Raw genomic sequence first — 25,742 nt, 5'->3', positions numbered from 1 at the left:
AGGGCACTAAACTTCCATACCTAATGGAACTCAATAAGCCCTGAAATAATTTTAAGCCACTTTGCAAAGTACCACAAAGAAAAAAATATTTGTATTACTACTATTCCAAAGATTCACATCAAAAATCACCAAGCCAGTTACACACCATCATTATGCAGCTATCCTGTTTTTAATGTCATTACAGACACTACAGACAGCTTCTCAGAAAACATGAGGATGTTTTTCCTTTTTCTACAGATGCATCAATTGCAAAAAACTGAAACCAAACCAAAAAAACCCCAACCAAACAAAAAAACCCCCATAACCTCCATAATCAAAGCATCCTAGATCATAACAAAACCTATAAAAGGCAAATGTGCCACAAAAATTACAGAAAATAATCTTCAGGACCATTTTCAGCAGTCCATGAAAAGACTCAAGTGTCAGTCTCAAGCTAACACAGTTTATATGGGGGGCGGGTTGGGATGTTTTTGTTTGTTTGTTTGGGTTTTTTCCCCAGTTTGGTGGGGTGTTGGGTTTTTTGTTTTTTTTTTTGACTGCAAGCATATAATTCCTTCCAATAATTAAAATGGGGGTTCCCACCAAATAAAACCCTAAAGTGTTACTTGAGCCCTTCTGCATTATAAGTAACACGTTTACAATGTTGAAATACTGCTTTTAGTTCGATAATAAATTGTTCTTTGAAATTTTTAAATAATCAGTTAGCCTTTTACAAGGCTTCAGAATTCACAAACTACTACCTCAAAGATTTTTGTGGCAACTCAAGATGTGAAGAAACTAGACCTATGGCTAAGCTCCTGGTTCTTGCTTCTTTTGCAAAATTTCTAACATGACCAAATGCTCCATTTTTGTAATCACAGAGAAAAGAGATAGAGGCCTAGAGTTACTGTTCTCTTCATTTTGGCAAAAGCATATGCATTTTTAGAGCAATACTTCAGTGCACAACAGAACCACCACAAGAAACCAAGGTATAGGAGGTGCTTTCCTATGGGCCTCTACTTGAAATAAGTCTAACTTTTTAACTTCTTTCTAGCAGATGAAGAAGTGCTAAAAGAAATTGTTAGCAAGTCACTCATTGATTGCAAAGTGAAAAGCATCCTAGAATGTACATCGTGTTTCCTTTTCTAGCTTGTACCCATTCTGCCTAAAGAACTGGCAGAATAACAAAATGTAATTTAAAATTTAAATGCAGTAGTTTAAAGATGTACAGTGATGTTGTAAAGTTAAAGTAAAACTTTGAGATAAGAAAGTATGGGTTTAGGGGGTTTGGTTTTTTTTTTGCTTCCCTCCATAATCACAATGACGAACAAACAAGTTTATTGTTCACAGATCATATTCTGTCTGAATGAACTCAATAGCAGGACAGAGCACCATACATCACAGCTGATGCATACTTTGTACCTACCCTCATGGTAAGAGGTTATTTAAATCTAATTACCTTGATTTGTATTAAGTTCCAACAAAATAATTAGTACTTACATAGATCTTTTTATCCAGAACTTGTTCTTTTGTCAGATGCAGGGTAGTAAGTAAAATTACCATGACAAAAGACCACAGAGAAGGACAACAAAAGAAAAGGATTTATTGCAAGTCTTTGATTCCTTAGTTACATCCTTGGCTCCTTTTCTATTTCCTTGGAATAACTGCTTGGGATATTAATCTTGCAATGCAAATTTTTAAAAATTAATTTTAAGAATGGTATCTCCTTCCAGCATCTGTTTCAGTTCTCTTTATCGTGTCATTCAGTATCAACAGGCTCACTTGTAATTGCCAGGAGTCTCCCTCGCCCATCTGCCAGATTTTCAAACCAAAAGCCTTGATTCTCGCCTCTTGTTTTTGCCTGAATTTCAATGAAGAAGTTGTAAATAGGTGAAATATTAATTCATTTCAGTCTCCTCCTTTAAAAAAAAAAAAAAAAAAAAAAAGTAAAACCCCTAACTTTTATGGAGAACACACAGAAGGTTGCTAGGACACTGCAAATGCTTTTTTGCAATTATGCTTATGCTAATCAACACGGTCTCATTTGCTTCTGAGTTTTACCTACAATCAGTTATCACACCTTGTTTAATACTCTCAGTGCAAGTCCTCGTCTCCAAGTACTACTTCTGCACTTGTATTAGTCCATGACAAAACAAACAAGATACATGAAACACAAACACAACCTGCTCTTACATTTACAGAGTTAATGTACTTTTCCCTCTTTTAACAGGTTTGATCATTCAGGACTGAGATAACAGTGGCCAGATGATCAACATCTGGCCCAACTGTACTGAGTTTGCATGGCCAGGTTTTGGTAGTGGGAGGGGTGGAAGATGCTAGAAGCTTTCCCCATGTCCAGCAGAGCCAATCCCTGGTGGCTCTAAGATGGATGTGCCACTAGCCAAGGGTGAGACAATCGGAAGTGATGGTAACACCTTTGTGGCAACATATTTTAGAAGAATTTAAGAAGTTACTGTGCAGATGTAATTGCATCAAGGGAAGAATGGAGTGAGAATATGTGAGAGAACAACTTTGAGACACTAACGTCAGTGCAGGAGGAAGGGGAGGAGGTGCTCCAGGCACTTGAGCTGAGCTTCCTCTGCAGTCCATGGACGACCACATGGATGTAGAGATGCACCTGGACCACATGGAGAAGACCCACACCAGAGCAGGTAGATGCCTGAGGAGGCTGTGACCCTGTGGGAGGCTTATAGTGGAACAGGCTCCTGGCAGGGACCTGCAGACCTGTGGAAAGGTTTCCTGGCAAGACTTATGACTGCATGGAGGCACCATACTGGAGCAGGCTGTGCCTGAAGGAGTCCACCCCGTGAAGGAAGAGTGCAGGAAGAGTGACCTGTGTTGCAGCAGTTTGTGGAGTTGTTGCCTGTGGATAGACTCATGCTGGAGAAGTCCCTGGAGAACTGCCTCCTGTGGGAGGGACCCCACACCAGAGCAGTAGAAGGACTCCTCCTCCTAAGCAGCAGCAGGAACCATGTGTGATGAACTGACCATAACCCCTATTCCCCGTATCCCTTTGCTGGTGAGGAAAGGAAATAGAGCTGGGAAGAGGGAAGATGATTTTTTTTTTTTTTCATGTCTTCTTTTACTTCTCATTATCCTGCTCTGATTTTTTTACTAACAATTTTAATTGATATTTCTAATTTGAGTCTGGTTTTGCCCGTGATGGTATTTGATGAGTGATCTCTCCTGGTCCTTATCACAACTCATGAACCCTTTATTATATTTTCTCTCCCCTGTGCAGGTGTAGAGGAGAGTGACAGAGAGGCTTTGGTGAGTGCCTGGAATCCAGCCAGGGTGAACCTACTACACTACCATAACAACTTCAGGCAGATTTAGAGCACTTACACCAAAAAACAGCTAATATACCAAGGAAGTAATCTCAATCTTGTCTGCTGATTTTAAAGATCTGTGGGTGATACAGAAGTTTAAAACAGGTAGAAAACTTAATAGAAAATCTTTCGTGTTCCCAGTCTTCAAAAGAGAGACTGTTTGGCAGCAAAGACACTGAACCTAGTCCACAAGCATCTAGGGAAGAATGAGATCCAAACCAGCAGGAACATGAAGAATGTGCATCAGCTTTTTAGTGGTGGATCAGCCTTTCACTGTTTCAGCAAAGCCCATGCAAGAAATCTCTTCCTGTGTGCATGCACAGAGTCAGCCAAATTGTAGATGAAGGTCTGCTATGTAGTACTGCTCCTCTTTTTCCTCTGTAGCGCAGGCTAAAAGCTGATCTTTAGTAGCAGGGTAAGAATCAGCAGTGTGCAAAGTGGACTGGTGAAGCAAATGAGGTGTTACAAGCACATTCACACAGCTTTCACCATTCAAATGCTGCAGCAAAACAACTTAATATAGCAAATCACCATGCTCTTTGCATACTGTGCAAGTGCAAAGAAAAGCACGGTGGCTTAAAGTAACACTAAAATGGTTAGCAACCTTGGGTGAAATGTAATAATCCATTAGTGCTCAGGTATGTTTTCACACAATCCTGAAAGACTTCGAATTTGTCCTACAGAAAATAAGTATTTGACAATGAGACATTAATTACAGCTTACAGAAATTCTGTCCAGCAAGACAGCTCTTCAATACCTCCATGTGTCCCAGTGCAGAATGAGTAAGATCAAATTTGCCTTAGTATCTCTTCACAAGACCTTACTTAGATCAGGCAGTCATCCAGATACAGAAACATATTATTAAACTGTGTAATTTCAACCACTAAGAATGTACTAAGAACTTCATTACCACATGGACTTTTAAGAATCATTACTGACCCTTGATATGACCCCACTGTTTTATCCCTTGAGAGCCAGGCAGATTGCAAGTGCTGAAAGACAACAGTCAATCAAGGCACATTAGAGAGCTGAGATATAAAGGTAGAAATATTAGGCCTCCTCTTATCTAGGTTATGATGAGATAGTGCTTTTTCTTTGAAATGAAAATGCTTACTGAGCTTCCTCCATATTCTAAGGACATCTTTGGTGCCCTACAAGAAGCCTCAAGATATTTTCCTATCAGACTCTTGTGAAAATTTTCCTAATTTGCCATTGTTTTACTTTCAGTACTTTTTGATAGAGGTTTCCATCGACATGATGCTTTGGCTTCTGCTCTGGGCAAAACAAGTTGCAGTAACAAAGAGGAAAGGCAACACTGCCTGGCATGCCAGTTTCAAGAGTACAAAGAGTGATGGGGTGTTAGCTCTGTAAATGCTGGTACCATTTAAAGATGGTTTCTTACTTAGTATGGAACTGAAAAAACAGATGATGTACCCAGTATCCTCTTATGCTTGTCTGTGATTTGAGCTAGCAGCTTTTCTAACAGAGTTGAATGCAATGGAAACCAACTTTCTGAGGTCAGGTAAAGCCAACTTACCTTCCCCAGTACTAGCACCATTCTGTATGTACATTAACAGGTAGTGGGCTTTCCACAGATTCCAATGTCAGTCTTACTGAAAGTCTTTAAGCCTGTGGAATCACCCAGATCCTAGTGCTAACAGATCTCAAAAGTTGATTCTCAGTTTTGTGAGCCACAGTTGTGTATCAGTGGCTTCAAGAAGAATGAGGATTTCTTTTCTAGAGCCAGGGCCAACTTAGATGCTTTTGTTGCTTAAACAAAGATTTGTATTGAAAACAAACATCACAGGAACAGATCCACTGAAGTACAACTGACTCAGTGTTATCTGACACTGACTCAGCTCTTCCTCCTGTTCTACCAAATTCCAAATTATTGTGTTTTACTAGAAAGAAAAAACATCTGCCTTAGTATTAAAGCAATAAAAAACCCAACTTGGTTAAGATTTCTAAAATGCCATCATATCCTTCAGCCTTCACACAGTTCTTACTGCTGGATCTTCAGTTCTGTCTCATCATCACAAGTCACTATGGAGATAGATGCCTTTCAGAAGAAGAAATCACTGAAGTGAAAATACTGACATCTTCCAAATTTTACTAACAATATCATGTACAGTACCAAAACCACTGGTTAGTTCTAAGAAGCAAAACAGAGGACCAAATAATCAAACGAATTCTGAAGGAACACAAACTGAAGTTACAAAAATTAACAGTTTAAATGCTAGCCAAGTTGTAACTCTGCCATAAATGAGCAGATAAAACTACAGAAGGTTTGCCCTGTAGACAAGTAATATACATTTCTATAGAGATGAAATTCTGTCTTGCATGCTTGCAACAGACGCATACCTGCCACAGCCTCACATGTTCAAAAGGTGAATGTCTTCTCCTTTCCATTCTCCCCCCTCTATTGATGTGGATCATTACAATGAAAGCTGGCTTACATAAAACCAACTCACAGCATCTCAGAAGGCAGTCTTCCCAGGCTCCAAACAGTCAGAGAAAGGATAAAGCCTCTACAGAAGGGGATTCCAGGCATAAGTCTAATATATGTGCCCCAACTACACTCCACAGGAGCCTGCCATGACTAGAAGCATATTTGTGCTAAGTGCTTACTCAAGCCACGTAGATCTCTGTGGTCTGGTATAAACAAGCTATTTCAATTACAGAAGTTCCTCTACACATAAGATGTTAGAGAGACATCTGGTGAAAACCAATTTACTTATCCTTCCAAGATTACCTCAGTGGTCTAAACATCTTTAAAATTAAGTTGTCAAAAATATATTGTTCTATTAGGAGGAGAGCTAATGTAAGCCAAACTGGTATTACTGTAAAATAAGTCTTAAGTAAAACTGTCCCTTCGCACACAAAGGCATCTGAAGGTCATCTCTCATTGCATCTTGCACCATTCACCTTAATAATCATTGAATCAGTTGAAAAGTCAATGGTGAACATCACTGACCAACACCCAAAGCCTTAATGCAAGTAAGACATCATTTCCAGATATTATACAACTGTATTTTCACTACCCATGTATCTATCAGAAAGACATAAGAGCAGGCATATGGATACACCAAAACAAGATAAAGATAGGGGATAAAGATGTATAACCTTTGAGGGGCATAAAACTATATGTCCTTTGATTTATTTGTACCTATGTTATTAAAAACCCTATGAGACTGGGTAAACCACATTGAATATGTATCACTTCTATTTCTTAGCCACTGCATTAGGAACTTCAAAAACTGCTAAGCAAATTTTGTTTTGGGAATATTTTGAACTTTGCTATAGTGTTGCAATGCAAATAACTGCACTGTTGATATACTCTTCATTCTGCTTAAGCCAACTTATTTGTATTAAAAAGGTTTTCCTCTTTCCAATTATGCTAGAAGCTCTAAGTCTGAATCTCTTTCCTTCTGCCAGTATACATACATTTCTATCCCTTTCCTTTAATTTTCTTCATAAACCCATCTACTCTCCTTCTAAACACGCTCCTCTATCCTACACAAACAGAAAAACCATCTACAGCAAATCTTTCAATCTGATCACTAAACCAAATATAATGAATCTTTACTTAGGTTTCAAGTTGGTCACTATAAAACCTCAGTCATATACCTCCTATTTTTAATCCAATGCTATACTACCTCCAGTATGCACAAAACAGACAGTTTAAAGAGGTAGACTGCTTTCACCAAAGGAAATTTTTCACAAGGTAAATTAAGAAAAAAAAATTGGCAACAAAATTAACAGCTGCTGTTTTAATTCTCTGTTCTGCTCACATTACACCAGCACAATGAGGAAATATATTATAACCTTGTTTCACAAACTGATACTCCCCCTGGAAGGCGGTAACACTGTCAGGTTTTTGCTTGTTTCTTTTGGAATGGTTTAGTTTTCAGATACACTTTAGGACAGCATTCTTAGCGTCCAGTGGGCCAAAGCAATGGGGAACAACTAGTAAGAAAAAATAAACACTTCAACATATTCTGATCCAGTTGCTAGCAACATCAAAGAACAGGTAGAAAATGGCTCCTCAGCTGTCAACATTCGGTGTCAAGGCAGCAAAATATGGTCATAATTGCCTTTTTCTGGTTTCTGAGCCTAGAGAAAGGATTAGGTTAATCTGCATAGTTTAGTGCTGAACAGAATATTCCTTTGCTTTGCTTGTGTTGCCAGCTGACTCATCACTTCAGAAGTAGAACATTCAGGAAGGAACTACCACAGTGTGATCTTCCACAGCAAAAATAATCCACTTTCATCTATCAAAGTAGAAGGGGCTGCTGTCTACTCCACAAAATAGTATGAACAGCCAGGAATACCAAAAGCTGTCTTCCGTCTTTTTCAACTATTCTGCTGTTGTATTCCCAGTTCATTTGGCACACAGCACACCAAGAAAATAAAGAAGTTCCTGACTTAGAAGGCAAAAGTGAGTAAAAACAATACCAAGGAAATCAGGATTACCCTGCAATTCCATCCACACCCAGTGCAGAGAATGTGTGTGTGTATTAAGGGATGTGAAAAAAAAAGAACTGCAAAAACATCTAAGACAGTCTCTTGTATGGTCCAGCTTGCAGTTCACACCAAGTCAATTATCTGTGTGTGATGCTACTCAATAAACCAGGAACACAAGAATAGAAAGCTATTAGCTAATGAGTCTCAGGCCGGATGGAAATGGTCACAATAATTAGGTGAAGGAGAAATACAAAAAGAAATAAGAGCAGGACTGAGTGTAATGAAAACTGAAAGCATAGAGAAAGAAAAATGTAAGGAATAAGGTTAGAAGACAAGGAAACCTATTGTGGGGGAAAAGAGCTGGTACACTAGGATATAATTCTAACTTGATGGATGATTGCTGGCTTCACACTTAACTTCCACGTTAACTTCTTCCCAGTGGAGACAATACAGTCATATTTTAGTGCCAGGATAACTCCTATTCTTTCATTGAAATACAACAGTTCTAGGCAGACCACGAAAAAAATTACTGCCTAGTAATAAAGCAACATTAATTCATGTATTTTACTGTTATATTTTTAAGCTTTATCAATTTTTCATGGAGACACGTACCATTCAATAGCATTTCCAGCATGCTAGGGTGAATATCGGTGCTTTGAAACAGGTTGGGAGATGTCCCGGTTTGAAAAGACAGGTGTCTGCTAGGGAGAGACAGGCCTCTCTAGGAATGGGGAATTCAAATCCTTCCTTCCGTGTTATTAAAATTTGGAAGATTAAAAAAAACTTTTCAGTCAGAGCTATGGGGAAAGGAATAACAGTCCTTTACTAGTGACTATAACAGGACAGACAAACAACAACAGCAATTATAATAATAATAAAACAGAACCAAGAACTCCAGGGGCAAACGGTGGAAACTCTGGCACTGATGGCTGGAAGCAGTGGACTGTCCTCGGCGGGGAGGGGGGTGCCCTGGCAGACGAAGTGGGCAGTGCCAGAGAAGCCGCAGCGGCTGGACCCGGGCTGACCCAAAATCCAGCAGGGCAGCGAAGAAACTCCGAATTCCTGGGCGCTCCAACAGATGATAGAATTCCCAGGACCAGACTCCTCCGTTAACCGTGGACTCCAGGCAGCTACCCGTTACCCTACTGTTCTCCCCGGCAAACCAAGAGCAGTGAGCCCACCACCCTCAGCTCCCGGGAGCTTTTTCCCTCCCCCAAAACTAAGTGATCAACTTCCTTTGTCCGGGTTGAGCACCCTTTAACTATCAGTATTTAGTCTCCTAGCAACTTATGGGGGGGAAAAATTCTACAGGAAACTTAACCCTCAACAGGAGAACAAAGTATCAGAAGCACTTTTGCCATAAACTGATATCAACGTACTTCAAGCAAGCCTGAGCTTAAAAGGGAGTTCCTGCACCTGGAGACAAAGTGGGTGGTGAGGCTCTGACTGCCAGCTACCAAACAGACACAACAACTGGATGGTGTAGAGTTGAGTAGGCCTGAAACCCTCAAAGGTGCTGGATATGCCCAAACACATCTAAGTGTCAGTGCACTGGAATAGTTCTGTTTGGGTCCCCACCAACATTAAGCACTACTGTGGGTCAAATGCTTTGTCACCCAACATTGTACAAATGCAGAAAGCAGCCACATCAAAACAAGCGGAAAATCTCCAGCAAAAGCACTCAGCCTGTAAATATATCCCACTCACACCCATTCCCAGGAGCCACTACCCATTTGTGCAGCCACTACCCATTACTTTGTGTAGTGCTTTTGTCTTCTTAGGGCCACATCAGCTGCTGACGTAAGCCAAGAGCTAAGATGGCAGCAACAGCAATGGGTGGGAGTGACAGCAGGAAGGACTATAATAAATAAGATAAATGTCATTGTTATTTTACTTGCTGTAGAAACATTCAGTTCTAATATTTAAATCATTAACTAGCTGGACTCAGCGAAGTTTCTTCCCCTTTTTATCTGGACTCTAAACAAGGTTTCGGCTTTACTTCCAATGCTTCACATCTATTCTCTTTTTGTTAAAATTGAAGAGAGGTGAAACAACCACTAGTTATGACCTCATAGGCTTAAAAATGGCATGGGAAGTTAAACTCACATGAAATGACATTATTTTGCCCGACTTTTCTCTCCCAGAATAATAACACACTTTTCTGACACAGTTGAGTGTTCTTGCAGATCATTCCAGAGCAACTGAAGCACCAATGGACACAACAGCCAAGTATCAGATTTGTTTTCCCACAGGCTTTTGCTCATCTGCTACTGTACAATCACTGTTTTCAATATCACTAAGGCCAACTGGAAACTATAAAGAAGGGAACTAATGCTTACCCTGTCATAGCTGGAATGTGAAAGACCACTGGCTGGAGTACCATTGTGGGTGGGAATACTAGACTCATTTTATTTCTTTTTCCATCCTGAAAACAGAACAACCTACTATGGCTTTACTGACCAAAATGCAAAATACCAAAATGCAAACTACTAAAAGTGGTCAGAGGGTGAATAAGCATGAGCCCATCTACTTCCTCCATTTTGATAATTCAGGTACTGTAAAGAGATAGATCAGACTGAGTCTACCAAATCCCAGGTACAGGAACTTTATGAAAAAACAAAGTAAAACCTTTATGGAAACCAATGCTGTTTCACTCCAAGATCCTTAATTACAAAACATGAGCAGGGTTTCTGTTCTAAATAATGCAAGCCATTTCTGTGGTATGATTTAAGAGCAGTCCGGGCCCATACAGGGACATGCTACCTTAAAACTTCTGTCTGCCACCAATTCAGCAGAAGTTCCAAGTGCAAGAGTTGAAGGAAACAGAAAATATTTCCATTTCCAAACAAATCCAAATTTATCCAAATATTGCTTAACACAAGTTTCCCAAGAAAGCTGAAGGCTTACTAAAGTAGAAGGTTTGCCAGAGCAGATAAAAGACTGAGTAATACCACAGGATCCAGACTCTGCCACCCACCCACAGCAGAGTATGTCCAAAACTGTGCTAATCTGATATAGAAAACTTTGTTTTCATCACAGAATCTTTTAACTCAACCATGTATGTTTTCTAAGGGATGATTTTCAGACCACAGAACACTTACGCAAGCAAGGAGAGCTCTGAAGGGGCTTTATTTTAATTTCTTCTATGACACACACAGAGCCTGGAATTTCACAGCTGGGACAGAAAATTTCAGCCTAGAGAATATTTTTACTTATCTCCCCACAACAGGTATAATTTGCACTTGGTACAAATCCCTTTTCACTGTCTTCTAGATCTATTTCCAGACCAAATATTTTCAGTTACTGCAAGACTGAAATTCAGGCAAATGTGGATTAATACTTTTAAATGAAGACTAATTCAGAAAAATCAGATAAGCATCTTTTGCTTCTTGCATGGTACAATTACTACTTTTTCTACCTGCTTTTATCTGAAAAAAGAATTAAAAGCTCCTCTGTATTCTAAAGAAATGCAATGCAGTCTGAAATCTTCAGGGTTTTTATGTAGAAGGTACTATAGTTATACAAATATTAAACATTCTCCTGTAGCTTTTGAACAGTCCTTATTTGAATGAGACAAGCATTAATAGATGAAACAAAAATATTCTTGCATAGAAGACTGTTTCACTGAACTTACTCTGATTGCTCCAATCCTATGTTCCCCTCCTATAAATAAGCAAAACTTCCCAAAATACATGCCAGCTCAGATACTGGAGGTGGTAAATACTGGATGTTAGATAAAAAGATAGCCTTAATATACTGCTTCATGCTGCTGCATTGTCTCAGAGAGAGAGAGAGGATTGCTATCAAGTCTGCAGTTTGCCTAACATGTCCAAAAAGCAGCGCTATTGCTAACAGAACAAGGACTGAGGTTGCCAGGCAATCCTTTTTTTAATTATTAAGTCTTACTGGCAGTACACTGGCATTCTGTCTTGAGGACAGAACAAAGCATTTGGGAAAGGATTTCAAAAATCCTCTCCAAACTGAGACCTCATATTGTAGCAGTCTGCCAAAACCTAATTTGCAATTTTAGCTCTACCTTCCACAATCAGCCAGCACAGCTTTGCTTCACAAGTATCCAGATAATGAGCAATCTGCTCTTGATCCTGCATTCAAAGTACTTAAAGTGATTAACAGATCTTCGGATGGAATAAGGCCGGGCTTTCCCCATGTAGCCTTTACCTACCTTCTGTTGGGTACTCTGCCACTCATTTCAGTAGGACTGCATCTTTAATACCTGTTTGAGGGCAGAAGGCTAAGTGTTGCATTAGATCCTGGAGAGGACAGAATTTAAGACCCACTCAAAATTTCACATCTTAGAAGCCAAACCAAACCCCACAAATATTGCCTCTAGTAATGAGCAAGTATTACGTCTGTTATTACTAACCATTCAGCAAGAGTACATTAAAAATATATATATGTGTACACCTTGGAACCAATACCTTCTTAATTACTGGGCACGAGTCAGGGTTCAGCAAATCCATAAAGCTGCATGACTGTCCTCTTCTATCAACCTAGAGGAAGTGATGGATGTGACAGCACAGCAGTTCTTGGATTTTAAGCCATGCAGTACAGTAACTCTAAAGAGCTAATGTATAATGGGGGAGGGGAGAGGAAAGGCCTCCAAAGCCCCGATATATTTAGAATCGATCCTTTCACCTAGCCAGGCCGTAAAAAGTCTTATTGCTTTAGTGATCTGTACAAAACACTTCAAGTGCTCAGGTGAGTTTCTGGGAAAAATAGAGCTGTTCAACTTTGGTTTCAGACTAAATCCTACCATATTGCTGACATTGGAACAACCTCTAGCTCAGGCATGGATTATTGTGCTCTTCATAATCAGTTAAATTCTCCAAGGAAAAAATATAATTACATCGGTACTCAACACAGGGCATTGCCAAACCACATCAGTTTGAAAGCCTGCAACAAATCAAGAACTGTATCAAGCAACAATAAAAAAAAGGAAAGGGAAGAGTAAAATCACATGAATGACATTCATCATTTGTCACTCAAGAGACTGCCTGAAAAGAGATCTAATAATAATGCTGTTTCAGTGGGAGCTGTTTCCAGGCAAATATAAACATGAAATTCGTGATGGAAAAAGGTAGCCCAAACTGTTTTGTATTGGTTTCAATTAAGACACCTTTATGAAACAGTAAATAACACCAACACCAACTCATTCATGGAATAAGCTGGTACTCCAAAATCTAGAAGGTAAGAAAGACATAACTTTACAGGCAGCAGCACAATCCACACCAGAAGCTGCGGTGCTTTATGGGGTTTTAAAATTCAGATTTAATTTAAAATATTTTTAAAGGTATAGAATTGTATTTTCATTCATCAGAACATGTTAAAAGGCTCTTAGATGCACATTCAACACCAAGCTGTATCTGACAAGAGTAAAACTCAAGAATTTCTTGAATACTGCAGAGTTTGACCTTAAGGTGAGCAGAACAAGTTGCCAGCTGCTGAGAAAGAGGTTATTCCTGCACCACTGTACATGAAAGTCCACACAAGATAACTCATTCAACAGAGCTATCAAAAAGCTGTTCACTTTTTGATGTGCTACATTACTGTTGGATTTTTTTGACCCAGCTTACCCTGTGATTAAAGATTCTAACTACACAATACCCTGATGAAGCATTAGAAATACTCTGTGGTTACCAGATGATCATAACCATATCAAAACCACACATTATGTGACTGATTACATCAAATAAGAAGAAGCTAATCAATAAACCCAGGGCAAGACTGACAACACTTCAACAAGCAGAATTAGGCATATCGAGTCCTATTATTCAAAGCTATGGGATTTTTCTTATTCTCAGGATCCTTGAACAATGCAAAATCAAAAGAAACTACTCTCCAACATCTTTCCATAGGCCCATAGTCATAAAGGAGAAATGCTTTTGTGGTAGGTAGAACCACACGGCCTGGTTCTCATACATCCCACCACCCTTATATGTACCATCCTTACAGCAATTATTCATACTAGCATTTCTCTATAGTATATCAGGAACCTCCCAGGAATCCCCAATTTAAAAACAGAAACTTTGTAATAAACAAAATCTTAGTGGTAAAAGTATTTACCGGTTACTAGTAAGTGGAGCTGCTGGCATACTATCATTTGCTACACATCTCAACAATTAGTCTACGCATGGGCAAGGAGGAAGCCATGCTTGTGTTTTAGATGTTTCCAGTTGTAATACAAACAGTAGATCTTAACACTTCCCAATGGCCAAAGCAAAAACCAGATGCCTGTTTCGCAACACATCAGAGATGGATGTACAGAAAACTGGGAGCTTGGCTTGTAGCTGTGAAAATTACCCCAGATGTAAGACATACAGCATTCAAAGCACATACAGAATTTTGGAGAGAAATTGGAATCCATATGTGCACAAGATAACACGTTCTCCCTTGGGGGGGTATTTTTGCTTTTAATAAAAAATGGTGTTATAATGAATGCGTGAGCAATACTCCAATCCTTTTAGAAAGCACAGTGGAAGGGCTGTGTGTGGCAGTAATACAAATGGTTCACAGGAAGGCTGCGTGTCCTCTGGCTACCTCTCTCCCAAGAGGAGCCTGAGTGATGCTGCACCACGCTGACATTACCGCCATAATGACCATTCTACACACTGGGACACAAAGATTTACTGTTTTGTGGGCAAGAGCTCTTTTTTCTGATCTTATTAAACAGTGATGAAACCAAACAATATTTTTCTGAATGGAATGCATTGGAATAGTTTTTCTTCTTAGTGCATGAGGTTCTGTTAGTATTTCTTTTTCGTATCTCCAAAAAGCTTGGGTCTGAGGAAGACTTGCCATTAGCAGTTGGACAATTAACAAGCAATTAGCAGACATGCCCATCAACTTTGGCAACCTTTTGGCAAAGTCACACCAATATGACAAACTATCCTAGAATCTAAGAGCAAACACGTACCAAAAAGCAGCCACTTAAAACCATGTGCTATACCCCATATTCTTTCAAACAGCTTTAAGGTTTCCCTTGTCCTAAGGAAATATACACAGTCTTCAAAATGGGATATTACTTAAAATTAAAGCATCTTCTTGAGTGATGAATCATCACTTCAAAGAGCAAGACTGTTTTTAATGTCTGATACTTCAAGAGCGAGTTTGTTTCAGATATATTGAAATTCTAAATGGAATTGTTTGATAAGCAAGGCAAAACTGAAGTTACTGACAGAAGTCAGTCAGTCAAAATTCAAATTAAATTTATTGATGTGGAAGAAATACCCACCACCCTCCACCACCCCCCCCCCCAAAAAAAAAAAAAAAAAAAAAGAGATCAAGGAATTATTCTAGCTTCCCAGAAATACCAAAAGATGTTTGTACCCTTAACTAGCTCCTTAGAAATTTCAGAAGAACACAGATCTCTCTGGCACAGATGGTCAGATGGCAAATTCAGGGACGCCTATGGACACCTGCTGCTTAGGTCTGTTCTATGCTTCCATACGCACAATTTGAATAAAGGGCTTAACACCACAACTTTAAGTTATTTTTTCTTAGGAGCAGAGAGAACCCTGTGAAAAATGTATACAGTGGCTCAATTACATGACAAGGACATTAGCTAGGTTTTCAAATGCAATAGACACAATTTAATTTCTTAAAAACAAGAGGTAGTACTCTTTCCATACTTGTCTATGAAGGTAGCAAACTCCATCTGTGAAATCCCCTTTTTACTACTTAGTGTGGGCACAAGGATACCAAAGTGTTCTTGTGGACATCAAACTTATTTCATCACAACTTCATATTTTGACTTGCATTTAACAGTGACGGTATTAATCCATATTCAACTAAAGCTATTTACAGAAGATGTTATTTCATTTTGGAATTCTCAGAAATCTACTAAGATATGAAAATTGTTCAAATCATCTGAGAAATCATCTGTCAAACCCCTCTGAGAGGAAAATATGAACTTGCACTAATTTACAAAAGCTAAGGAAAGAAAAATTGAACAAAGTACCAAAGTACAACATACAAAACCGTCAGCCTACTTCTGTGAATCCTGGTATTTTAACATCTTAATAATTAGCAACACTTTCAGGCATAATTTACATCTTCTGCACTAATAATACACTTTTTTTTCATTCTTTTCAATGAAAATGTGAAGTATTAATGGCATCAATTTCCTCATCATGTTACCACATGCAAAAAATTATGGCTATTTGGATTTTTTTTTTAACTACAGTACAGGAGACCAGGATATCAGCACAAATGATTATACTCTGAGGAGAAAGAGAAATATAAGCAGAGAAACCAGAACTAGGAGTTATGCACCATCAACAATATCTTATAGCTTGTTGATAGAATCACATAATTGCATAAGGGCAGAACCTGAAGTCATCTTTAATCAGCCTTAGGAGTATATCCAGGCTGTCTGAAAGCCTTGATTCCTGCTTTACACAATTTTTAAACTTAGAAAAAAGGAAACAACAAAAAAAGGGGTTTTACTGATTTTTGCTCCCTGAAAATTCATCTCCCAGCTGCTGTCTTTCATACCACCTCCCCCCCAGAAAAAAATTTCACCTTTTTACCACTTTCCTCTCACAAGCCAAGGGACTACCCAACCAAGGCCAGATCAATTATCCACCCAGTGAAAAGCATTCAGATATCACTGAAATAGCTTCACTATAGTCTACATGAAGCATTACTCAGTCATTTAATTGCACTGACAAAGGAAATCCATTCTGATAGAAGGTACAACACTGGTGGGTTAGTCAGCAAATTACACTGGAGTACTAGAAACAGCAATAACAACAGTGCAGACTTCCAAACTGCTCCTCCAACATACATTCAGCAGACCCTGGAAGAGCTCTCTTCCACACCCCTGCCAGACAGAGGAAGAGGTTTACAAGTACTTTTCCTTCTCTGAAAAGACCACCAGAAGAGTGTCAGCTATGACTGGATTAAAATTAAAAAAAACAAGGAATATTTTAAGACCTAGGAAAAACTATCCATAGACCATACGGAAAGTCAGCTCTACTGGCATCTTTACAAATAGATGAAGGCTTAACTACATTAAATAAGCAAAGCTGTAGCTTTGGTGGTCCAAAAAGTAGGACAGGTAAAGATTTCAAATAACTTGAAAGGAAGAACTACTGACTTGGCTGAATCAGAATTGTTAGGATTTATTTTGACCTCTGTCCTTTCCCTTTGACCTTGCCGAGGTCACTTTGCTGCTAATCTTCTGTGCCACTTTGAGGAACACAACCATGGTGACTTCTAAAAAGCACTTTGCTAACTGGCGTGAACACCCTCAGCAAAATCTTTCAATGTAGTGCAAATAACAAACATGTTTTGCTGAGACAGTCAAAAAAAAATCAAATATGCTTTTGCTAGCTCTCCACAGTATTAGTTAATTGGCTTTATTCCTGTAGCAATGCTGGCATATCTAACATTGACAGAAAAGGACCAACTTCATTATTTACAATACTTCACTAAAACCAACAGGACTGTCCCTTTTTGATCCTAAGCATTATATGCCAAGCAGTGCTCTCTGACCAGAAATAAGACTTGAATCACAGATGAGAGAAAAGAAAGGGAAGCTCTTAAGAGCTATTCTAAGTGCAGTGATGTTGACTTCAGTGGGCATTACTAATTGCTTTTTTTGCTGAAGTTCAGCATGTAGATTATTTAGGTGCTTTCACTTTGGGAAAGCCCTACTAAGGATTCTGTCACATATGCTCAATGGCTCACCAATGTACAGCTGAAGAAGGAACAGTTGGAAATATCACCAGATGAAGAGAAGCAGCAGCAGCCATTGAGGATTCTTTCAGATTAAAAAGATTAATTTTCATATGGAATAACTTGAATCCCTTAAATCAAATGCCCAAAAATAAAAAAGAGAAATACTTATCTCCTTACACAGCAGAACCAAATTGTTTCCTAAATTATCTTTTTTCTCTCATGTAGTTGTAGGACTGACATATGAGGTGTGAGGTGGTAATGCAATCGGAACACTTGTCTACCAGACTTACTGCCAGCTGAACTCAGACTCATCAAAGTAATTTCAGGGTCTCTAAAACGAAATCACAAGTGTACAATGCATTCTGTAAAGACCTTTCTGTACTCACTTGCTGATTGTGTCCCCAAACAAAATAAAACAGGCAGCCCTCAGAACCTTCAAGATTTACAATAAATCTTCCTCAAGCAAACATGGTATTAAATGTACAGAGCACTTTTCCTACACTCTAAATGTATTAGCATTAGATGTAAAGAAGAAAAAAAATAAGGAAAACTATAGAACAGAAAAAAGAATCCTTCTTTTAACCAAAAAAGATGGATAACAGACAATTGATTTGGAGTGCTTTTTGGTGAGGAGTATCTCAATAAAGAGACACCTCCTGGAATCTTCAAATAATCATCTGAAGTTCAGTTCAGATGAACTAAACTGAAGTTATCTCCCAAAGTAATTAAAACTCTATGTTCTTTATTACACTACCAGAAATATTCACTACTACTCTGAGCATTCTTTTGGTACATACTGTCTCATTCCACCAAGCTGCAATAGTCTAAATCAAAAAGGACTTTTTTTTCCCAAATTCTTACATAATGGGGTAATTTCTCAGACTTGTATTCGGGTGCCTACTTGATACGTTCAAAATGTAATGTGACCTGCTTAAAAGATTCATCATCAAGTCCTGTTCTTATGCAATCTGTGCCTGCCTAAATATAAGCGGACATCTGACAACAAGGCATTCTCTGATTTTCTCCTATTCCAGCAGAAAAATTCATTTTAAATAAGGCAACTCTGCTCAATCTTGTTCCCCAGCTCCCAAACTACCTCATCCTCCAGCTTCAGATGCACACTGTACATCCCAGCTGGTGCTTGAAGGCCAGATGAGATGTACCAGAATCTCAATCTATTACTCAGTGCCAATCAGTAGATCAATACAGCTGATGCTCCCATGACAGCTCTACAGCGCTTGTAGATGTTTAGTACATGTAAGAAATGTGTCTGCGAGAATCCTTTCCAACTTTTTGCAAGCAGAAGCTCTTTCCTCACCACAGACACATCCCTGCCTGTCACCTGGTGGGTGGTAACTTGTGCAAAGAAAATGCTACAAGCTTGTAATTCTACAGGCACAAAGCTAACCAGATAACCTGCTCTCCACTATCCACAGTATCCACAGTAATTGAGAAAACTAAGTTTATCAGAAAAACAGACAAAATGTAAGCTATATATTAATCAGGATGCAATAATATACTTAGTCCACTAACCTTTACAAAACCAGTAAAAAGCTTTCCACAGGAAACATAGCAGAGAAATTTCTAAGATGCTTATTACATATAAGAGAAGAGGGATTTCAGCAAAGTAGTGACAGAGTAATCAAGAAAGACATGACTTACAGCTCAAAGTTGTTTATTCTACAATCCCTTATCCCCACAAAAAAGCTCCACCATTGTCATTATCTAATATTTATGATGCTTGCTCTGTAGATACACTCAGAAAAGAACATGTATTTCAAATGTTTAAAATAGCATATATTTTTAAATTTCTCTTCAATCACATAGCACAGAATGAAGAACTCCATTTTGTTTAATAACCAGCTGTTGCAATATGTCAAGCTCGTACCCGAGGTTACTAATTTATCTTATTTCAAAAGAGAAAAACAAACCAATAATTTTTCCTTAAAATATCTTAAGTATTTCCTTCCAGTACCAGCTCCTTCATTTCTTTAGTCTCCCAAATGCAATAGTGCTTGCTCCAGCCTTATCCGGGATAGAGTTTTCCAATACCCATCATTTCTACTAGATCTGATGCTATCTTGGTCACAACCACCATGTAAATTCTCTGTCTTTCCCCTTCAAACACAGAACATCTCTGAATCCCTTCAGAGGCATTCCCACTCATTCCTCCTCTTTTCTTTACTATTGCTTCCTCCCAAATGAGGGGAATTATAGTAATACATGTAGCAACTTCTCACCGACAATTTACAGTGCAGGACAATTACACTCTGCTGATTCATTGTGACAAGAGACATTTATTCTTGCTGCTGACAGTCCAGATGTTTTTTAGCATCCATATCTGTTTGGATGTGCACTGGATACCACTCTGGTTGGGCTGGTTCTCTTTTTGATGCTTTTCCCTTTTACAACTAGAAGTCTCTGATCTGAATAAAACAGTGAAGTACTAGAAGCTAACAGTTTTTTGTCTTAGAAATAACTTTCATTCTAAACCTCAAAAATGTTCAGCTAGCCCTTAGCAAGGAAACCTTAATGGCCTGTTAGCAACACAAGCAAGTAAATATTTTCTTAGGTAAGGAGGAAAGACACAACACTGAAAGGCAATTATTTCTTATTCACAGATGCAGCCAGTCATTCATTAATTAAGCAAATCATTCCTCAATTTTACAGCATTTATCAACATGCCCATATATTTGCCATCTCTAAGGGAAGGGATTAGATATCAGGAAATCTTTATTGACATTAAGAATACCTTACTCTAACAAAATGGGAAACTTTGTTACTGTAAGAACAATACTGTAGAAACTAACTTGAAGGCTCTTATAGTTCCTATTTGCAAACTCACTAACAAGAACTAATAATACTTTCTTTACTCCTTCACAACCAAGTAAATTCACAGCCACAACATTTGAGGCCAAAAAACCATAGGAAGATACTGCAAGGCCTGGAAATTTACAGCACTGCAATGGTTAATGCTAGTAAATCTATTTAAGATATTAAAATTCTAATCAACCTCTTTGCTAATGTCCCTGCCCTCAAAGTAAAAGGAAACACATGCCTGCATCCTAGCCACCCAGTTCACAGAGCCTCTTATTAACTCAAGCCATAAATGACAATGAGTTCATACTAACACACCCAATCTAATCTAAACCACCACAGCCAACCTGCAGGTCTGTGTTTGCTCCTGCCATGTAGACACAGACAAGCAGAGAGAAAGGCTAAATAGCAGCATCAGGAAAAGAGATTATGATCTTTAAACCACTGCAGCGCTTTGCTCTCACACTCATAAATAATGTTCTATGCATGTGTTTGACTTTGAGAAGTTAAAGTTTGTGAAAAGAGACACATTACAAGAACAACACCTATGCTGTCAGTATTACAGAGCAGCTGAAATCACCGTGATTTCCACAATCCTAGCTACCAAAGTTCAGTCCCCCTTGCTCTCTAATGGGTGAGCTGCATCATGTAAAGCACCACAAATATCAGATGAAGTCCTGGGTGTACAAGGCCATTTTATTCACATGAGTTCATGTTTCTGTCGGCACTAGCTCTGTGATGGATAAAGAGAAGATCCAGTTCAGCTGGGATAGGTTAAATCTCCCATAAGGAAAACAGGCTTGCATCTCATCTATACAGCAAAATCTCTCAAGTACAATGAAAGCTTAGGAGCATTTACCTTTACAAAGAAGCATTTATTCTTCGAAAAAGGGGAAGAATAATACGCAGTTTAACTTCAATGAGGCTTTTGAACATACAGAAGTCTGCTGAATTGCCAATAATACCTAGACACTATATGAACTAGTAGCAAAGCATGTTTCATTCACAGTTGCTTTTGCATCCAATCATTTAAGTAGCTTCTACAGAGTGAAAGCATTTACATGTTTCCTGTGATCTGAATCACCATACTGTATAAAAATAAACCCTTCTGGGATTGAATTAGAGGATACAGTGGTTCACAAGAAAAGATCACTAAATTAACATTACTCCCGTCTTTTCTTTGTATGATTTTTTTTCCCCAAAATCATATCCCAGCACCTTAACTGTTTACAGTGTAGAACTTACTGTTGCTGGACTTGAGGTCACGGTGAATTATGGGAACAATTGCTTCCTCGTGCAGGTAGTTCATTCCCCTGGCAATCTGCACTGCCCAGTTCACCAGTATGTCAGGAGGTATCCTTTTACCAGACAACACCCTATTGAGCGATCCTCCGCGGGCAAACTCCATGATCAGGCAAAGATTAGGCTCCTTCAAACACACACCCCTGAGGGCAATGATGTTGGGATGTTTTAACATTGCAAAGAGCTTGGCCTCTTGGCGAACATTCTCAATGGTCTGGCTGATGTCCTCATCAGGGTCATAGCGAGCTGCCTTGACAGCAACCTCATCTCCTATCCACACAGCTCGATACACTTTTCCGAAGCCCCCTATGCCAATGATTTCTTCCAGAACAAGCTCTGAGAAGTCGATCTCTAGGACTAGGAAAAGAGGAAAAAAAAAGATGTAAGCATTTAGCAACTACACAGCCTGTACATCAGCTGAAGGTCCATGCTGGCCAACCTCACCCTTGCCCTTGGAGGAAGGGCCAACGTTCACTCCAAAGCAATACAAAGGAAAGCAGTGGGCACTTCTGACAACCTTTTAGTGCCAAATAGTATGGTAAAACAGACCTTGCAGTGTCATAAAACTAATATGAAGGACTCACCGTAAATGGCAAAACAATAAAACAGCCTTCTCCTACCACAGTTAAACCCATATAATACTGATGCCCCTGTCCCTACCTCCCTTAAGGATAACCTGAATGACAGTACAAGGTTCTGAAAATGAAAAACACACTCACCAACTAATCTTTGCTGTGTTCACAATACAGTGCTTCATGTAAAACAGCTAAAACAACACGAAACACATCTGCTTCTCCATTTGTCTCTTATTTGTATGTCTCTTGCTAAACTGCCGCAATCTTTTAGTCCTCCCCAAATCACAGTTACTCTTCCACACCTCTCCAGGCTTTGCAGATTTGTTCCCCACAAGGTATCTGTTAACCAGCTCTGACGTTACCAACAACAGTGTGACAAACAGATGGATCAAACCACATACTGAGTGTACAGAGCAATAAGAAAAACATTTCTTGATTAATGCATACTGCATTTTTGTTACAAAAACTTCCTATTCCCATACACTGACAGCTATACTTTACAGGCTGACACAGAGACTCAGGGCTAATTGGCATCATATAGTATACAGGAAAAAAATCTACAGATGCAGCTGCCTCAATTCAGCACACAAATTGCACCTGAAGCAAAAGCAATGAGAAAATGTATCTTGTACAACTGCACACTAAACACAGCTTATATGGGTGGCCAAAAGAACCCATCCAATACTGACTAATGTAGAATGAAAATTCCACATACTGACCAATGAAAACATGTTGACACAGCTTAATTTACAGCAGTGGTAGGCTACCATTGATGTTACTCTGTCTCACAATGGTTACCAATTACAGTCACTGAAGTTTTAAAAAGCTTTAAAGGAAGAGTACCATAATGTAAGATTTAAACAAAAACTCACCAAGTCTTTTAATACTTTCCTGCATTTGAAATGCCAAATCTGACATGGTTCCCCTGCTTCATCTAGTAGAAAGGAAATTAAGTTTGTAAGGGAGCAGGTTAGATCCCACTTAAATAAACTAGTCTCCTCATTCCAATCAAATGCCTTTCCTACGTATAAGCCCACAGTACAAAACTCTGTCACAAAACTGTATGGAGTTAACACAAACTCTGTTGTCCACATCTGCAGGCTTTTATTTGGTCTGAGCCATACCTTTCCTGAACATGATTTTTAGAAGTTCGCTTACTTTTGTTAGTCAAACCTATGAGTTAGTTTAATAAGGATGCCTTTGCTGTTCTTCGTAGTGTTCCACAAATAAAAGATTAATGGGAAACAAGACAGAAAATTCTGACCAAGAAAGTCTGCCAGAAGGAGAAGAGGTCGCTTCCAGTCCAGAACACAGAGAATTTCTTTTTCTGCTACTGTGAATATGTATTTTGAGTAACACTCTGAGCTTCAAGGATCTGCACAACAAAGAATATTTCAGTCCTACAGTAGCAACCTTGGTGTTCAAATGCTTGAGACAGAGATTACTAGTAAACATCAATAGATTCTGACCAGAAACACTGAAATTTTAGAACAGAACTGTAATGACAATAACTCCAGATGTGAGACTGCCCTGTTCACTGAGAATACACTGAAGAGTCACTCTTGTATTCCTCACTAATAAAAGACCTAAAGAAAATCAGCTGTTGAGTCCTATTTCTTCAACCAATAGAATTTCAGCACTGCTAGAATCCTCAATTAACCTGCTCCTAGGGACAAGGTCAGCTAAAAGACTGAAAATGAACAAACACGCAATCCACACCACCAGGGTGACTGCCTGTCCTGCCAACTCCGGACAGACAGCGTTCAGGTGCTGTTCACGGCGGGTGTTCTGCTCGGGCATTTCACGGGTAAAAGGACATCAACGAGGCGCCGAGCGAGCCGCCCGCCGGCCCGCAGGTGCTGAAGGGACAGCTCCGGCGGCAGCGGGGACGCGACGGGGACGGGACGGGAATGGGAACGGGACAGCCCCGCAGGCAGCGCCTCGGCCTTCCCCGTCCTCACCACCTCCCCCCATCCGCCCCGATGCTGGGGAGAAGCGCGACAGGAAGGTGGCAGGCAGGAGAACAAGATGGGCAAAGGAAACCGAAGGGCCGGAAAGTGGAACACTTTGTGTGCCACCACCCATTTTCCATCAGAAAAAGCACATTCCTGCTGGAGGCACAAATTAATAGGGGTGGGATGTAAAACCGAGAGAGTTCAACTCCCACCTGAAATCTAAGGTGACACTGAATATTCTTTTATCTGGAAGTATGACCTTAGTTTAGTTTGAAAATGTATATTTCTATAAGGCAAACTGGCCAGCTCACCCTCCTGAGTACCTTCTCCAGAAAAAAGCCCACTTATTTTTTTAAAAAATGTTTTGTTTAGGGTTTTTAAAAGGTATTTTCTGCTGAAAATATTGTTTATTCATTTTCATTGTTTAAGTTATACAGCTATATCAAGGCACAAAATACTTGTTTTTCTTCACATTTCTAAACACACTAATGCCGGTGTCATTTGGCAGATGTGTTGGGCAGGACTGCACAGAACTCAAGAACGGAAGTGCTCTCATTCCTCTGTGGGCCAGTAAGGAATTACAGAGCCTGTACACCATGAACCAGTGGCCATGTTGACAACTGCAAAGTAGGTGCTGTTTAATCAGCCCTTATTATACCATATGATTAAAGTGTTTAATTCAGTCTAAAGCGTGTAAGAGCCCACAGCACAGATGAGAGTCCCTCAAGCTGACCCACTCCTGATAGCCCCTACAGGCTACTTTTATGATTCATCCTCACCTATCCTCACCAAGGCAAGATTCAAGCAGACCACATGGATGGCTAAAATTACCAGCTACACTAGTACAGCTCCTAGCAGAAGCAAAATCTCTAGGACTTACACTCCCAAATTTTCATTAAATATATAGATAAACTTAGGAAAGCAAGTAAAAATAGGTTCTCTGCCGAGGCGCATGTTCAGAACGACACTTTGTATCACTCCTGCAAAACTGGACTATGAAGTATTAAACAGTAGATGGTGATTCTTATTCCAAACAGCTACCAAATTAACATCATCAGCTCTAAAAGTGGATAGCATTCCTTGTGAAGGATTTCTAATACTCAACTTGACAATCCAATTCAATGGCAACCAACTTTAATCCATGTCCAAACCGCATTGTTTCTTTTTAAAAAACCCCATACTCTTTAAGCATTATACAAACCTCTGGCAATAAATTCTACTTTGTCATGAACATATGGTTGGTGACTTGACAGAAGAGAAGTAGCGTAGTGCTGTTGGGGCATGGCAAGAGTGAGGCAAAGATGAACGGGGAAGGTACAACTCCACCACTGTTTGTGAACTATCAAACCATAGAAGAGGTATCAAGACAGGAGAATTCAGTTATAAAGCCTGAACTTGAACACTCAAAACAGGATGGGAGCTCAGGGTCCAAAAAGTTCTCTTAAGTATCTCAAAAGCAAAACCTAATAAACATTCATTCTCAGCTTTTCCCTGTGTGGGGAAAAAAAAAATAAAAATCTTACCAATGCTCTTGCAGCATGAAAGAAAGGAACAGCACCTAGTCCTTCCACGAGCCCAAGGGCAATGCTACAAATTAC

At 39.3% G+C, this 25,742-nt stretch overlaps 1 protein-coding gene across 2 annotated transcripts in view; it reads right to left on the bottom strand.

Moving 5' to 3' along the window:
• Positions 1–25,742, bottom strand: part of MAP3K9 (mitogen-activated protein kinase kinase kinase 9) — a 62,051-nt gene that overhangs the window by 34,737 nt on the left and 1,572 nt on the right. For both annotated transcript variants that reach the window (XR_005701318.1, XM_040067233.1), the window contains exon 2: positions 21,558–21,971. Coding sequence is in view for 1 of the 2 variants with exons in the window: in XM_040067233.1 (XP_039923167.1) it covers positions 21,558–21,971 (414 nt within the window). In the remaining variant the exon portion in view is untranslated. The remainder of the gene's footprint in view (positions 1–21,557; positions 21,972–25,742) is intronic.

The sequence above is a fragment of the Hirundo rustica genome, chromosome 6, assembly GCF_015227805.2.
Source record: "Hirundo rustica isolate bHirRus1 chromosome 6, bHirRus1.pri.v3, whole genome shotgun sequence".
Lineage (NCBI taxonomy): Eukaryota > Metazoa > Chordata > Aves > Passeriformes > Hirundinidae > Hirundo > Hirundo rustica.
Note: the sequence above shows the minus strand (reverse complement) of the source record. Positions and strands in the feature narration are given on the sequence as shown.